This window comes from Leiobunum rupestre, chromosome 10, assembly GCF_980474605.1.
Source record: "Leiobunum rupestre chromosome 10, qqLeiRupe1.1.hap1, whole genome shotgun sequence".
Taxonomy (NCBI): Eukaryota; Metazoa; Arthropoda; class Arachnida; order Opiliones; family Sclerosomatidae; genus Leiobunum; species Leiobunum rupestre.
This window is the reverse complement of record NC_143393.1, coordinates 13743083-13759407: the sequence shown is the minus strand read 5'-3', so window position 1 is coordinate 13759407 and position 16325 is coordinate 13743083. Positions and strand designations below refer to the sequence as shown.

General features: G+C 35.8%; 2 protein-coding genes across 2 annotated transcripts; both read right to left on the bottom strand.

The window, feature by feature from the left end:
* Nucleotides 1-60: 60 nt before the first annotated feature.
* LOC149924465 (uncharacterized) lies at nt 61-3939 on the bottom strand. The gene is made up of 6 exons (XM_090160097.1): nt 3626-3939; nt 3399-3557; nt 1705-1925; nt 1446-1645; nt 846-967; nt 61-153 (listed from the first exon to the last, which is right to left on the bottom strand). Exons 1-6 carry the CDS (start codon nt 3803-3805, stop codon nt 76-78), a joined length of 960 nt encoding a protein of 319 aa, XP_090016223.1. The 5' UTR covers nt 3806-3939; the 3' UTR covers nt 61-75.
* Nucleotides 3940-6250: 2311 nt separating this feature from the next.
* Tti1 (Telo2 interacting protein 1) lies at nt 6251-14933 on the bottom strand. The gene is made up of 17 exons (XM_090161127.1): nt 14659-14933; nt 14448-14587; nt 14057-14388; nt 13886-13982; nt 13638-13815; nt 13360-13568; nt 13110-13295; nt 12922-13047; nt 12705-12855; nt 12468-12645; nt 12269-12405; nt 12042-12207; nt 11634-11957; nt 11386-11574; nt 11110-11319; nt 9881-9967; nt 6251-6430 (listed from the first exon to the last, which is right to left on the bottom strand). Exons 1-17 carry the CDS (start codon nt 14850-14852, stop codon nt 6269-6271), a joined length of 3066 nt encoding a protein of 1021 aa, XP_090017253.1. The 5' UTR covers nt 14853-14933; the 3' UTR covers nt 6251-6268.
* Between the last annotated feature and the right edge of the window lie 1392 nt (nt 14934-16325).

Genomic DNA, 16325 nt, shown 5'->3' with positions numbered 1-16325 from the left:
ATAACTTTGTCGTGGTTATTCGTTATAGCATAAGTAAATTATGTGAAAGAATTACGAGGCTTTTTATATTATAAGTTAAAATTTATTTACAAACGGATTTTCACCGAAAATGGGCATCAAAGGTGAAAAGATTCTCGATAGTTCCCGATACGCCTATAGAAAAATGATTACCCAATTAGTTTTTACCATACGTTTTTACACTTTGTTTCGCGTCAAAATGTCTCGGAAATTGTCACTCAGCTAGCAGTAATTGTAGGTGGTGATTTTAGAAAATTCCCCCCATGTCCCTACAAATCCTACTACAGTTGCTACTGCTAGTGCTTTCGCCCTACTCATTAATAGGTTAATTTTTCTAAAACAAAACCATGGTATAAAGTGACATCCAGATGTTGTATTATTATTCCATTTGTATATTTTGAAAAATATTATAGTTTACCACAGACATATTAAAAAAATCGACCCTATGGCTGGTGAGTTACAAAATACCAAATAATCTTAGTCGATAATTCAAAATAACGGTCAAAAACGCCGCCGATCAGTTTAGTAAAATATTTTCGGCGGCGTAATCGTCGGCCATTTTCGGTATGGAGATACAGGCCGGAAGGCAGGCAAGGCTGCCAGATTTCGATAGACCGAAAACGGCCAACTCTCTCAAATGTTTTCGTTTTCAAAACGAAAATTTTGCGGCGTAGCTATCGACTAAGACTATTAAGTGGTATAAATTGTATTTTTCATACTGCCAACTTATAAACTACCACGCTAGCCGTCATGTTTTGTACAAAAGGGGGCATCCACATTTTGGTGCGAAACAAATTTATAACACTAGTATACAACAGAATACTCACGGAGGTCGAATTAACTGCTCCAATCCTCAAAATGCAACCAATACTTTCCTTTTGGTTCGAAGACTTGTGACGTAAATACAATGGACTAGCCGTCAATAAACATTCGGAACGCGATTTTATAACTAAAAAAAAAGACAAAGATTGTGACAGTTTCATCGATCGAAAGGCGTATGTATTAGAAAAAGTATATAATATATCTCTTACGAGGGAAGTATTCAAATAAATGTTAAAAAATTAAAATGCATTAGAAGCAGTAACAGCAGTGGCGTAGACAAGGGGGTGGGGTTTCCGGGTCCAGACCGCCGCCCCCCCTCGGGCCTTGATGACTTAGGCCTAAGGTTGTGCCTTGGGTATTAGCCTAGCCTACCTTTGACTGTAATAAATTCCCACCCCTTCTCGACCCCCTCTTAACATTCACATTCTTCGACCCCCCCTTGACGAATTTCTGGCTACGCCACTGAGTAACAGAGTGCTACTACTCTGCTTATTTGAAATATTTTTTAAATCACTAAAATAAATAGTTTTCTACCGCAAAAATTATTTCTTACGAAAAGTGTTTTGAAATATTAGCATTTTCAAGCGAATAACATTATTATTTACCATTATCAGATCTGGCGTTCAATTCGGTGGTCAAACTTTGAGCGAATTGGTTGAGGAAAGGCCCAATGAGCAGGCAACTGCCCACCACCCCGAAATCACCCATGGTATCTCGCACTCGAATCAGAGGCGTGTTAGACAGTTCCAAATTTTCTCTTAACACCAATTCGTCGTCTATAAATACGTTGACGGAACTGAAGAGGCTACAAAGAAAGTTGATTATCCAACGTGAACCAAAATGGGGTGGTTGAAGGAGACGTACCGTTCGAAGGACCACCATTCACCCCTGGCCGTCCTGCCGGCCGTGAACCAGTCCAACAGGATCAAATTGCTATTTTTGGTGAGTCGGGCTTCTTGCGTTTGGTAGAAATTAGCGTCCTGATAGCAGACGACGGGGTCGGACAAAACGGCCAAAATACTGTCAAATCCTACTTTGTAAGTAAGATTTTGGTAACACGGACCTTTATCGCCGCTAATGTACACCTACAAAAGTTTAATCATAAATCTATTTCTTCATTGCAAAACTATTTATTTCTTCATTGCAAAGCTATTTATTTATTTATTTATTGCGAAACTATTTATTTATTTATTTATTTATTTATTGCGAAACTATTTATTTATTTATTTATTTATTGCGAAACTATTTATTTATTTATTTATTTATTGCGAATTTTTTATTTCTTCATGGCCAAACTATTTATTTCTTCATTGCCAAACTACTAATTTAGAGAGAGCACGTGGTTTCAAAAAACATCCGAATTGTTCGGAATTGGTATACAGCTCTGAAAATTGATATACACGTGCCTTGAAAATTATACACTCGACTCCCTCATTTTAATTTTTCAAACACACCTACTGGAAAAACGTTTATTAGTAAAATCCCTCTTGTTGCCGAGGACGCGCGCATCTTCGATTATTTGTGTTTTAAAATATCACATTCTACGTTGTACCGTATCTTCGCAACTTTAGGAATAAAAAATGGTAAATCGCATGTAGTTCGGATGCTAAAGTAATGATTAAAAAAGTTATCGATGTGGTTCCATATCAGGTTTTAAGTAGTACTATCACACGTATCACCATAAAAAAATTCATAACTTTACCACCTTTACCACCCGAGCTACACTCGATTTACCATTTTTTATTCCTAAAGTAGCGGAGATGCAGTGCAAAGTAGAAAATATATTTTAAAAACACAAACAAACGAAGCGGGTTTTTGGCTTATAAACCTTTTTCCAGTAGGTTTTTTTGAAAAATAAAAAATGGTTAGTCGAGAGTATAGTTCAATATTCAGAGCTGTATACTAATTCCAAACAATTTATAACCATGCGCTCTCACTAATTTCTTCATTGCAAAACTATTTATTTCTTTATTTACGTTTAATTAATACGCATTTTAATGAATTTGAAATATTGTATTTAATCCTATTTTGAAAAGTTCCTTAATTCCAAAACCAAGTATGTCGAAATGATAAATTTATGAAAAATTATTTGTGCTCCACTAACAATTGTAAGTTAATTTAAAGGGGGACAGGCAGAAAAAAAAACCTAGGCCTTTAAGTGGCGTCATCTAATTGGTGGCTACTCTTAAAAATTTCCCTCACTAAATGAAATCTAAGAACCTTAGTTCTAAAACTAAGTATGTCAAAATATTCAATTTTATAAAATTAATTTAGTTTTATTCCCGCCGCGCAAATATCCTGGTGGTAGGCCAACCGCAGAACACGTTGGCCTACCACCAGGATATTTGCGCGGCGGGAAGAAAACTTAAAGGAAAACTGACAGAAGAAATCCTAGGCCTTTAACTAAGCAATATATATTTAAAATGATTATTCTGACAATTTCAATTTTTAACAAAATTGATCCAAACGCTCTTTCGTAAAACGTCGTAAGTCAATTTTTTAGTTTTTGTAACAAACTAAGGTCGATTAGAATTACACAAAAAAACCACAGAACTTACTTTTTGAAAAGATTGGGACGTCCATAGGACGCAACAATTGTCTTTGAGATGGACGTTAACGGACACTTCATCTCCACTGACTAGTCCACCGCCGTATATCACATTATAAACCCACTGACATTCGTTATCACAGGCATATTTGGGTAGCATAAGCCGTAACTAAAATACAGTAAATAACAAATAAAATAAATTGCCAAAAAAAATAACACAATAAAATAATTACTAACGGGATATTCGTAAAATAAGCGAGTAGCTTGACATTTTTTAAAAGGAAATTCTGCATTCTTCGGTTTCCCAGTGACAGCTGTGAACTCCACTTCACAGTGAATCGAACGGTCAATTTTTTTAGTCGATTCGATCGAGTCCACTTTAACCGTTATATTCTCGTCATTTTCGGTTATTTTCATCGCGATGGATGAAATATTTCCCTTATTAGAACCTTATTTTCTTTCTTTATTAAACGAGTTATATTATAACAATATTTTATCGATAGCAATCTACCGCGAGCTCTAATTATTTTATGTTGCGAGTCGAGCCCTTCAATAATAATTTGCCGATTGGTTGTTTAGAGAACATGGCCCTCTTATAAATATCATACTTATCTTTGTTTTTTTTTGCTTTTGCTTTTGAAGCAATATCGCTTGAGAAATCGAAAAATGACGCGATTTGGTGTTCAAGCTTTTTGATAACGTAATCTAAAAACAAGTTGGACACTCTATAATAAACGTTTCCCTCGAGAGCAAAATGAAAACCAATGCTGTGTCATGCCCTTTTGAGGTAGTGCCAAAATTATTTACTTGTTTGTGGGTCGGGCAGGGGCGTAGGAACCGGTAGGGGCACGGGGGTCAATGCCCTCCCTAGAATTTTGCTGGGAGGGGCAACTAATGTTATTGCCCCCTCCAACGTTTTGGTCAGTTGAAATCTTCAAAAGGCTCAAATTATCATTTTAAAAGCGTATAAAGCTTATAGAACCTTAACTGTGTTTATATTTCAGTCTTTTCCCGCCAATTTACATAGTGGTAAAAAGTACACATGCATTCGGAGAAGCTACACTCCATTAAAAATTCCAAACCATTCTCCAGACCCCTTTCCGTTTCTCTTTGCCCCCTCCAACTTCTAGAACGTTCCTACGCCCCTGGGGTCGGGTCGGGCCGGGTTTTTTTTCGTTGAAAGAAATCGGGACCGGGTCGGGTAGCGAGTTTGTGTCATTGGCATTAACAACATTGTAAGCTTTTACCGGTTTTATTATTCCAGTCGGGTCGGGTCTGGTAAAATTTATTTAGGTTTTTTCGGGTCGGGTTCAATTTTTTAAGATTTTTTCGGGTCGGAACGGGTCGGGTCTGGTCTGGTAAAATTTATTTAGGTTTTTTTTCGGGTCGGGTCCAATTTATTTTTTTTTTTGGGTCGGGCAGGGTAAAATTTATTTAGGTTTTTTTGGGTCGGGTTCAATTTATTTAGGTTTTTTTGGGTCGGGTTCAATTTATTTAGGTTTTTTCGGGTCGGGCAGGGTAAAACTTATTTAGGCTTTTTTCGGGTCGGGCAGGGTAAAATTTATTTAGGCTTTTTTCGGGTCGGGCAGGGTAAAATTTATTTAGGCTTTTTTCGGGTCGGGCAGAGTAAAATTAATTTAGGTTTTTTTCGGCTCAGGCAGTGTAAATTTTTTTTAGGTTTTTTCAGGTCGGGTCGGATTCGGGCAAATTTTTTTTTATTTCTTTCCGGCCTGGCCAGCTTCGGCCTAAAAAATAGTCGTCCCGACTCGTCACTAATATACACCTCGTACCCTAAATTCGACATCACTGCCTCGCGCGTAGTCAATAGAGTTAAATGTGTTCATTTCAACCATAAATATCGAACTAAATCATTAGGCTTGCTACCATCTGGGGATAAGATGGGCGGCGCGTTTCTGCGGTTTACGTCATCACTTGAGCCAATCAGGAGACAGGCGTTTGTCGTTGCACGATATAACCGCCAAAGAAAATGACTCTGATTCTTAAAAAAATATCTGTAAACGATAATAATAAATAAAGGAATTTATTATTAATATTCTTACCTATTTTCGTTCGATCAAAAAGATGTGTATTAAAATTTCAGAAACTAAATTTCGCACTAAGCCTTGGCACTGAAATCTAATCAAGTTTCAAAACGTTGCCCTGCAATACAATTTTTGAGCGGTGGCGCGTGACCAACGTCATCATAAAATTGCCTGTCTAAGCTTCGTGCGTAGTTTAAACTTTGGTCCGAAATATCGCCGCCTACCGACTGAGTTTTAAATCGAATGCGTGAAAGCTGTCTGCAAATTAACAATTCACTCGATTTAAAAGCTGAACGTTGAGTTTGCAAGTTCTCTCCCCACTGGTTTAAGGGGTTTCCCCCTAAGCTCTTCGGTTTTACCTTCCTTAAAAACTTGTTGAGATTAAAGGTAATAGTTAGTGTAGGGAGCTGTTGCAAGCAGGGCTTGCCACCACCCTGCTACGCATTGTAACCCGGCCACCTGAATTGATGACTTAGGCCTAAGATGGTGCCTTGGGTATTAGCCTAGCTGATTATTATTATTGTAACTATCATATTATTATATCAATTGTAAGATCTAAATTTGACAGAAAAAATAAAATAATAATAATAATTATACCATTATCCGTTATCTCATTGGTTCCCTAAATCTTACGACAGAAGCACATATTCAAATAATTAGGGACGCAATTAAATCATAGTAGGCCTCTCGAGATGGAAGAAATGGAAATGTACAAACATTTTCTGTATAATTATTTAAGCCTGGCTTTAAACAGGCACTTATTAATTTAATAAGCTCGATTATCTCAACAACAAGTTCATCTTGTTAAAAAAAATCCGTATAAAATATCTAGTTTAATTTACAATTTAAGCGATTGATGGTTTATTTTGGAGAATTGAACCGGTCGCAGGTCATCGTGAGGTGGAAGTAGAACCTCCTCAGTTCCTTCGTAATTTTTCCGACAAAACCACACCAAATCGGGGTCCACCAATTCAGCAGCTTCCAACGTAGCCTTAGCAGCCTAACCAATATAAAACAGATATTGATTTTTTATACAATTTGTATTACGCAATATTTTCCGAGTATGAGCGTCATACGATTTTTAAATGCGTTAATTTCTTATCTGCTAAACTATAATCGCAGCCACGTCATTTAACCTTGAATAAAGCGCGTTTTAATAATTAACTAAAGGATGTTTGTTACAGATGGCGCTACAAACTAATATCCGGTGCATCTTGAAAAAAGGGGAATGTTTAAAAAAAACATTGCACGGAGATAACGTGAACTTTGTCTTCAGTTAAGACAAGAACAAATTTAGGCAAGTAGGAACTTAGGCCTTCAGCTTATAGCCCCACCCTATTTTAGGCTCCATCTTCATTTTGGGTCTATAGCGCCACCTCTCGGAATAATAAATATTATTCATGAGTATTATATTATTATAAATATATTCTTTTTATAAATACGTCATGTTTTGTAATATTAATATACATGTAAAGCATATGAATTATATTTCATTATATTATTTTGTTGATTTAATTATAATTATTAAATTTTAATCACTAATAATGAATAGAGTAAAAAAAGGTACTTAAATATTCCGGATACAGTATTTTCCAAAAGTATATAGTTAGAAATTGAGAAAAATTGCTATTTATTAATATTGCCATTATAAATACTTTCGATTAATTCTCGACCGAAAACTATCGCTACGCCCTCTTTGGTTCGCCATAGAAACCAAGATAGGTAGCGGATAGAGCAGACGCTATTAGTTTTTCCTCATCGTTATTCGTAAATTTTAATTTATAAATAGTGATACTTGCATGTTAATATAATTTTAACATCGTTTGCTTATATTTTGATAAGTTTATTTGAGAAAAAACGTTATCATGACTTTTTAATTTGTGTGTAACAGACGCTAGATAATCGGGGCTACCTCGGAGAAGCTAGCGCCGTTACGCCACCTAGACTCGTTCTGTCGCGAAGAGATGGCGGCATCTGTACCTTACAAAAATAAATTTTATTTTTTAGGGGGAAGTACTCCGAAGTAGCTTACTCTTCAAAACGACTGGGGCTTGGGAGCAACGCTACTAATTGGCTCATTAGTCTCCCTAATAAATTTTTGTTTATATAACAAAGATATTTAAAAAAATGGCAATAGTTTCAAAATTGTCTATAGCATAAAACAAACATGGAAAGCAACGACTGCGGATATATAAAAAACACCAACGTATCTGGGGGGGGGGGGGGGGGGCAAGCTTTATTAAAGGGGAAAATGCAGTAATTCCGCTGATAGGCCTAACGGGGAATTTAACCAGCAAAGCAATCTTTACGGAAGACCCCTTCAATTTTTCAAATTTCACTGTACAGTGGCGCCAAACATTTTAAAAGCCAAAGGCAAGAGCGGCCAGTGCAAACGTTGGTGTTCCACACCAAATACCTAAGGTTATATTCCCTTTAATATTAAATTTTCGGCAAAATTGCACTACAGCGGCCTCATGTAATTTCGTTTTTTTTTGGTGGAGAATGTAGCACTTGACGCGTAGATTACGAAACTAATTTTTTGGGCCACAAATGATAATTTAATTAATTAACTTAATTTTAAAAATTTAGTAATTTTAGGGAATTAACGTGTTTTTGTATTTTTTTTTGGTGGAGAATGTAGCACTTGACGCGTAGATTACGAAACTAATTTTTTTGGGCCGCAAATGATAATTTAATTAATTATCTTAATTTTAAAAATTTAGTAATTTTAGGGAATTAACGTGTTTTTGTATTTTTTTGTGGCGGAGAATGTAGCACTTGACGCGTAGATTACTAAACCAATTTTTTTGCGGCCGCAAATGATGATTTTTTAATCAACTTCACTTTTAAAAAAGGCGTCATTTTAGGAGTTTAGTAAAGTTTTTCTAAAAAATATTTTCGTCGTGTATCCGTCGACACAACTTTTTTGACACGCCCCAGCCCCATTCCGCGCATTGGTGAGCCTGCTGTAATCGTACCTAGTGAAATCGTATCAAATTAAATAGGAACAAAAATGAGCACAGGTTTGAAGCATTTAATTGACAGACAAAGGCGACAACCCGACCAAGATAATTACTTCCAAAACACGTAAAAAAAAGTTACTAAACTCCCCGTATTGGCGCCTGACGCACTTTGAGATTCCCCGTATTGGCGACTGACGGCGCCGCACATTATAGCGTATCTGTATTCACCTTGGGCGCCGCACACGCTTCACTCAAGCGCCTCCCCAACCCCATACTAAAAAAAGCGATGGGTCATATTATTAATCCAAGGGGCCATCTATAACGCGACCTGAAGGACCGTACCAAGCCTTACGCATCAAGTATATACTTTTAATCTCAACCAGAAAAAAGTGGCCCTAAAATAGAAAACACCTAGAAAATGAACAAAAACTGTAATAGATTTGATAAAGTAGGGGAATATCACTTTGTGGCCCAAAAATACAAAACACCGAGAAAATTAACAAAAACTGTAATTGATTTTATAAAAAAAGGTAATATCACGTGGAATTCATTAGGACACCGAAACTGTGGTGTCGGCGAACACACGACGGAAATAAGTACAACGAAACACGTGAAAATGCCCAAAAATTAGAAATTTAAAATTACATTAAAAAATTAAATAATCATTTGCGGCCAAAATAAAAATTACCCTCGGCATCTACGTGACAAGGTCTATCAGGCGCAACCAAAATTAATATAAAATTCAAAGAAAATGAGAAATTTTTAAAATTAAAAAAATTAAGTTAAACAATTAAATAATCATTTGCGGCCAAAATAAAAAATACCCTCGTCATCTACGTGACAAAGTCTATCAGTCGCAACCAAAATTAATATAAAATTCGATGAGGCCGCTGAAGTGCACTTCACCCAAATTTTATATTCGTCAGCAAGCCTTAATTCCTGCGATTTTCCTTAATAAAGCTTAGTTTCACCCAAATGTTCTATTTTTAACTCTGTTGTGTTTTCTATATTAATCAAAATTATTGATTGAATAATACCATTTTTCTCATATTTATCTTAATTTTTTTTTTAGATACTTTGTTTTTGAACTAATGTAGCAAACTTTCCAATGCAGTTCCACCATTTGTAAAAAGTTACGTTTCAAGGGCCTTCCTAAATTTGGCAGTCAGCGTTAGCCATCTTCTGATAAGTTGAACCGGGTAAATAAAGGCCACAAAATTTAAATGTAAAAAAATATATATACAGCTACATAGCAAAATATCTGTTTCAGTTATTTAGGGTGGGCCATAAAAACATCCCCTTTTCTTTAATATTATTATGTTAAAAGTATTAACCCTTTAAATTTTATTTATTTTGGTTCTTTTTTAGTGTACACTCCTGCCAAAACTTAAATTAACTTCCAACAACTGAATTATTTGAACCCAGGCTGGAAGCTAAATAACTTCTTGTTATTGAAGTTGTACTCTCATATCACTGAAAAAATTTACCTGAGATAGCGATTGTGGATGCTTTTCAGTCAAATAGCTAATTGCCATTGCGCAAGCAAGTTCGAGCTTTTCTTCTCTCACGTCCAACTATTGAAAAGTATTGTTAATTTGTCTATTTTTGACAGTAAAAAATCTAATATTTAAAGGGCCTCAATAACGTTTGAATTAAGTCACATCATGTAAGGATAGATATCTATCACTCTTGAAAATTATCCGATCAAGTTTAAAATTGAATATATTTAAGCTGTCTGCTTGTTCAAAATTCTCTCTGCACAACAATTTAAGGCAAGTGTCAGCCCGACGTGAAGTAGCTCTTTTTTCAACAGATGTCGCTAGCGTCGACATCAAAACAAGATGCTTAAGCTACATTTCGACCCAAATGGCGGGACATAAAAGTATCTCTCGCGTTGATTGGTTTGTTTGTAAATTTGACAATAACCTATATTATAGTAATTTTTTACAAAATAATTTATATGGGATATATAAATTAGGTTAAAGTCCACTAAGTAGAGTATAAGTGGTCTAAATCTGACGACGTTATCGTTTCGCTATTTTGAATTTTAGCTTCCTTTGCCATTAATAGATGGCACCACGTTCTCGGGTATAGTCGTTTTTTTTGAAGAATCTTCTATATTCATGGCCATCTCTAATAACAAGGGCCTTATCATTATACAGGTGGCAATGATAGAGCGGACTGTTGTTCTAAAAACGACTTTACTGGAGAGCGTAATGACAAAGGAAGCTAAAATTCAAAATAGCGAGACGATAACGTTGTCAGATAACCATTTATAATTATTAAAATTAGACATCTTATACTCTACTTAGTGGACTTTAATCTAAATTATATATCCTATTTAAAATATTGTTAAAAATGACTATAATTTAAGTTACTGACAAATTTTCAAACGAGCCAATCAACGCGAGGGGCATTTTTATGTCCCGCCTTTGGGGTCGAAATGTAGCGTAAGCATCTTGTTTTAATTTCGACGCTAGCGACATCGGTTGAAAAAAGAGCTACTTCACGTAGAGCCGACACTTTTTTCAACTGAAAAATAATGAAATTTAAAAGTCATCTGTTATTTTTTCACATATTTAGTTGACGGATATTATGGCAGATGGCGCTATATCTTCTAATCTCGAAGCCTATACATTGAGAGGAACTACAAGATATCCCCTGACAAAATTCCGCCAAAATTTTTAAACGTTGGGGAGGCCCTTTATGAACGCACCATTTTAAATAATCTCCCTAAATTTGACAATATTGATAATTGCAATTTATAGTGAATAGTGAACCGATAGGGTGATCCGTCATCTTTCCCACAACTAATTGGTCTTTGTTGCTTCAATATGGAAAAAAGTTTAGACCATACGTCGGTTAAAACTCTTTTACGTATAAAATCACCACAGCTCTCAGCTAAAATCATCAAAGTTTCAAATGCCTAAAGAAATGTAATTTAAAAATATTTATAAGCAAAGTTACAATAATAAATAAATAAAACTCTTACTTTTAAAGTGACTATGTTATCATCATTTGTAAACCTCCGGACTAGAGGACTCCAAAGCTCATGCACAAGAGGCAACAGATCATCTTCAGACGGTTTTAAAATTGAGACTCCATACTGAATTAAATCTTGGGTTAAGATTCTAGTTGCGAGGTTGGGGGAACTTTGCAAGTGAACACATCTTTTCAAAACCTTAAAAAATTTAAATATAAATTTAGAAAACAATTATTGAATATAATAAATACACATACCTGTATTGTCATTTTGATATGAAGAGGTTTAGCTTTATTTTCAGATTCTTGTTCCTGCGGCTCTGGTATTAAGTCTTCATTTAAATCTTCATTGGTTGTATCATCCCCTAAATTACTGGACACTTGGTTCAGTCTATGATATTCAATTAGGAAGTCTTTAAAATTTAGCCGATCGATGTCATCGGATGATCTAGAAGCCGCTTGTTCGGTTTCAGGGCTATCATTATCAAAATTCCATCGAGCAATGGCAGCTAATAATGATTGTAAAATTTTTAACAGTTGCAAGCCTCGTTCATGATGATAAATATCAAGTAATTGCAAAACCTGGAAACAAAGATGTTTCAGAAAAATTATGAGTATTCTCTTGGTTTTAATTGTTATTTAATGATAATTAGGTATTCAACTTACTTTTTCTAGTAAATCCCTCAAGAGAGGGAATATTTTGGCTTCTGACAAACGGAATACGATGTCCAAGACAATAGGGGCATCGGGAAAGGACTCAAAATGCATTAATTTGACGGAAAGAGAATGAGCCAGGTAATCAGAGTTGGAAAATATTAAGTTTGAAGTGGATCTAAACAGTACACAATTTGTGTTCGTGAATGTTTCTTGAAAGAGTTTTCATTTAAATTTACCCGTATCCACAGTTATTGGATATTTCGTTTAAGACGAGACTGGCAGTGTGGGAAATGGGTAGCGATTCAGAACCAACTTGTTCCAATAAGGGGCACAATACAGGCAGTAATAAAAGGTCGAAATCCTTCTTCAAAACCTTAATAAGCATAATTGTAAATATTAAAAGCGTATTTTAGTTTTCCAGTACATCAAATTCACCTTAGAGAAGTTTCCAATTCCTTCAATAAGGAGGCATTTTTGTAGAATATTATTCTTTATAAGTTCTGGGGTTAATGTTTTAGTTTGAATTTTTAAGGTATGTTTTGTAACTTTGGTGTTTTTTTCACTAATGTCTAAATTCCATAAAGGATCACTGAGGTATTCTTCAATAATACGACTGAAAATATAACTCTCCGTTAATTTCGCAATTTAGCTCAATAAAAGATAAATAATTACTTAATATGTTCGCTCATTTCACTAATTTCATAACTATCCGCGAGTGTTATGCCTATTACTACTTCATTTAAAATTAAAATCGCTTCTTTCGCATATATGGTTGAGCACCGTGCTTTTTCCAGCAAATAATCAACCAATAACGACATATTTCCTATTAATGACAATTGTTAACATTTTTGAACAAATCAATTGACTGAGATGATACAATTATTTTTACCAACTGAGCCTAAGCGCTGACAGACGTTGCGAAAATTCAATAAGACTTTGTCCTCTCTGAAGTGTTTAAAGTATTTTTTCGGCCAAACTACGATATCAGTTGATAAAGATTCGGGGGCTATTTTTTCTGTTGGAAAAAATTAACTTTGTACTGAGTAAATAAAAATACTTGAGTAATGAAAAATTTACCTAACTGCGAGGGCAATTTATTTTCCAGAATAAATACTTGAGACGTATCAAACTGCACCAATTGCATCATCGCTAACATTAGCCGGTCAATGTAACTGGAGGAATACAGAACGCAATTGATTTTTTGTCCTAAAATCCTTATATATCCCGCTAAAAGGTTCAAAATGCTTTGTTTTTCATTATCATCTGAACAATAAAAGACAAATTTAATAAACAATATTAACAATTTTAAAATGTAAGTTTATCTTACCAAAGACTCGAAACACTCGGGGTAATTTTGTACAAAGTGCATAAATGTTCTCTTCTAACTGAACTGCGAGATCTTTTTTCTGAATATCAGAAAAAATCGTTGAAAATTTTGTAAATATTTCTGTGCTTTTGGAAGAAACTTCGGGGTATTCGTCTAGATTCAAAGCAATTACAACGTCTAATGCAGTATGAATATGTTTTTCCAATGAGCTACCATTAAAAATAACAAAATTAATTTGAATAAAAAACGTTATTTATGGCATTTTTATGATAAATTACCAAGCGCAATTGATAAGAATATTCTCTGCCCAGTCTAACAGCGCAAGTCGAACTTTAAATTTTTCATGAGAAACCAAAGTGGCAAATTTTTTCATCAATATTTCCAAATTGGAACCTGTTTTCTGAACCCACTCTGGCGTTCTTTCTATTTCTGGAACTTTAAGTTTGATTTCTTGACCTTTTATAGAAGATTTAAAATGAGTATTAAAAGCATTAAAATTAGATATTGTAACTCGTTAGCTAATTACATAATGAAATTTTATCATTGGAAATAGCTAAGCTAACATCGCTCAGAACTAGATTGACAACGAAACTCCACAACTTAATGGAAGTAACAGTAATGGCCTGAAATTTAGAGTATTTAATTAGCATAGTATATTATATAACTATTGATGTTAAATATAGTTAACAGTTCTTACAGTTCCTTGTTTAACATCTCCTGTAGCAATGTCAGTTGTGGCAATGCATATTCCTGGTAGAAAAGCAGCCAATCTTTTACCAGAAGCTACTTTCAATGACTTATCTGAGTAATCAAAATCATACAGCGAAATGATAGTTTCCATGGCAATGATTCGGAGTTGTCTCGATTTCTCATTTTGAGCAATCCATAAAAGAACAAAAATGGAATGGCCTAAAGGAGCGCAGAATTCGCTATTCATCATTTTTTTACGAATGTCACTAGTTGATCTAGAGACTAAGCTTTGAGAGCACCTAATTATTTCAGTTTTGAGTTCATCACTAAATTTGTTCTCTAAAAATTAATATAAATATAAGCTAAATTAAAAATATTCATTATTTACAACAGGGTACCTTTAATTTCACATTGAGGATTGCTCAAAGTAGCAAATAGTTGAACCAATGTTTTGCTAAAGAATTCCCAGTTTTTAATAGAGATTAAATTAAGCAAAACGTTTAAAGTTTTCAGGGCAGATACCAGCGTTGATTCGGAACTGAAAAAAATCAGTTGTATAAGTATGCGTTTTCAATGACTGAATAACAGTATGGAAATGGAAAGATTTACAATTTGGAATTTTGTAAAATAACCATTTTCATAGGGAAGCAAAGATATTCTTGAAATGGTGGCAATAAATCAACATCCTTTCGTAAGTGGGCCACCAATACATTTTCCAGTTCCAAAAAAGATTCTTTGGATGGATTTTCGATAGCCCGCACGCAAAACGGTTTAAAGTAATCAAACATAAACACTTCGCCCATTTTACTGTCTTTAAAACTATTTGCGTTAAAACCGCATTTCTTCAACAGGCAAACCAAAATTAAACACAAAAATACACGACGTTTACCATCGAACAAACAATAACAAAACAGCAGACGACAATTTTCTACAAGGACGCCACATGGCGGTCGAGTTTTGTTGTGAAACTGTTTTTACCCAAGGCTGGTAGAACTGCTGCTCAGCCGCTCTCCTCCAAGCTCTAGCCTCTAGGGCTATCAAAGATAATTTAAACTCGTACCCTAGATTCGAAATCACTCTCTCGAGCGTTGCCGATAGCGTTTACCCACTTCCCGCCGGAACTCAGAAAAAATTCGCTCCATGGTTTTGCGCCGTACCGCAACCACAGCCAACTTCGATCACGCGCTGCAGCACGGCAGCACGTGATCGAAGTTGGCCGTGCCGCAACCGATGGAGCCCGATTTTTCTGAGGTCACGTGCCGGAAAAGGGTAAACGCTTCGTAACAAAACCGTCAATGTGAAAGCTCTCAGTATTCGAATCTAGGGTACGAGTTTAAATTATCTTTGGGGCTATCAACATTATTAGGACTAATCTACCGCGTTCTTTTTTTCCAAGTTTTTCGCCTTGAAGGCCTATCGGCCAAGGTACCGCATATTTTCCCCCAACAAAGCTTAGTTTTCTCCCCCACTTCTTGGTCTCTTTACTTGTTCGCGTTTTTACTCCTCACTCTCTAGACCATTGGTGTTGAGGGGTCGGAATAAAGGTTTACAAGTTTTTGGTGTATATAGCGGGGGCCTTCACAGCAGGCGCGCAATTCAAAAATAAACAAAACAAAAAAGAAAAACAATAAAAAGCCCGAAGAACTGTCACTGTACAAATGGTAGAATTACACCAAAAACAAAGGAAAACCAAATAAATAAACCGATCAGAATGTCAATGCACCGCACGTCGCAGAATAGCACAGGTGGCGATAATGATGTCCGTATGACCTCCATGCAGTGGCGGCTTAAGAAGGCTGGGTCCCCGGGGCGGCGGCAGTGTTTTGTGACACCCCCCAGGACCGTGCAGAAGTTTTCACGGGTCCGTCTTCTTCAAGTTTAATCGTTCTGATTTGCACCCCCCCCTCGAGCTTCTCCGATGGCACCCCCTGCTGCCCTGGTACCCGAGGCGGACCGCCCCCCGCCCCCCCCCCTTAGGCCGCCACTGCCTCCATGTACTGCTTTAAGAACCCACACGAGGACCATTGGTGGTTCTCGTGTTTTTGCTCTAGCTTTTTTTCCAAATACTAATTTTGGTCACCAATAGATGGCGCTATATTACGTAGCGCATCCAGAAAATATGGGACTTCTGCTTGTTGTCTCCATAGAATGATATAGGAAACGTATATAAAGGTCTAGATAAAATATTTCAAAGGGAGTGAATACGGAGGTGACAGCCATAGAAATCTCATAGGTAACTAGAATGCTGCCGTGTAACTGGCAAATGGGCCAAACGC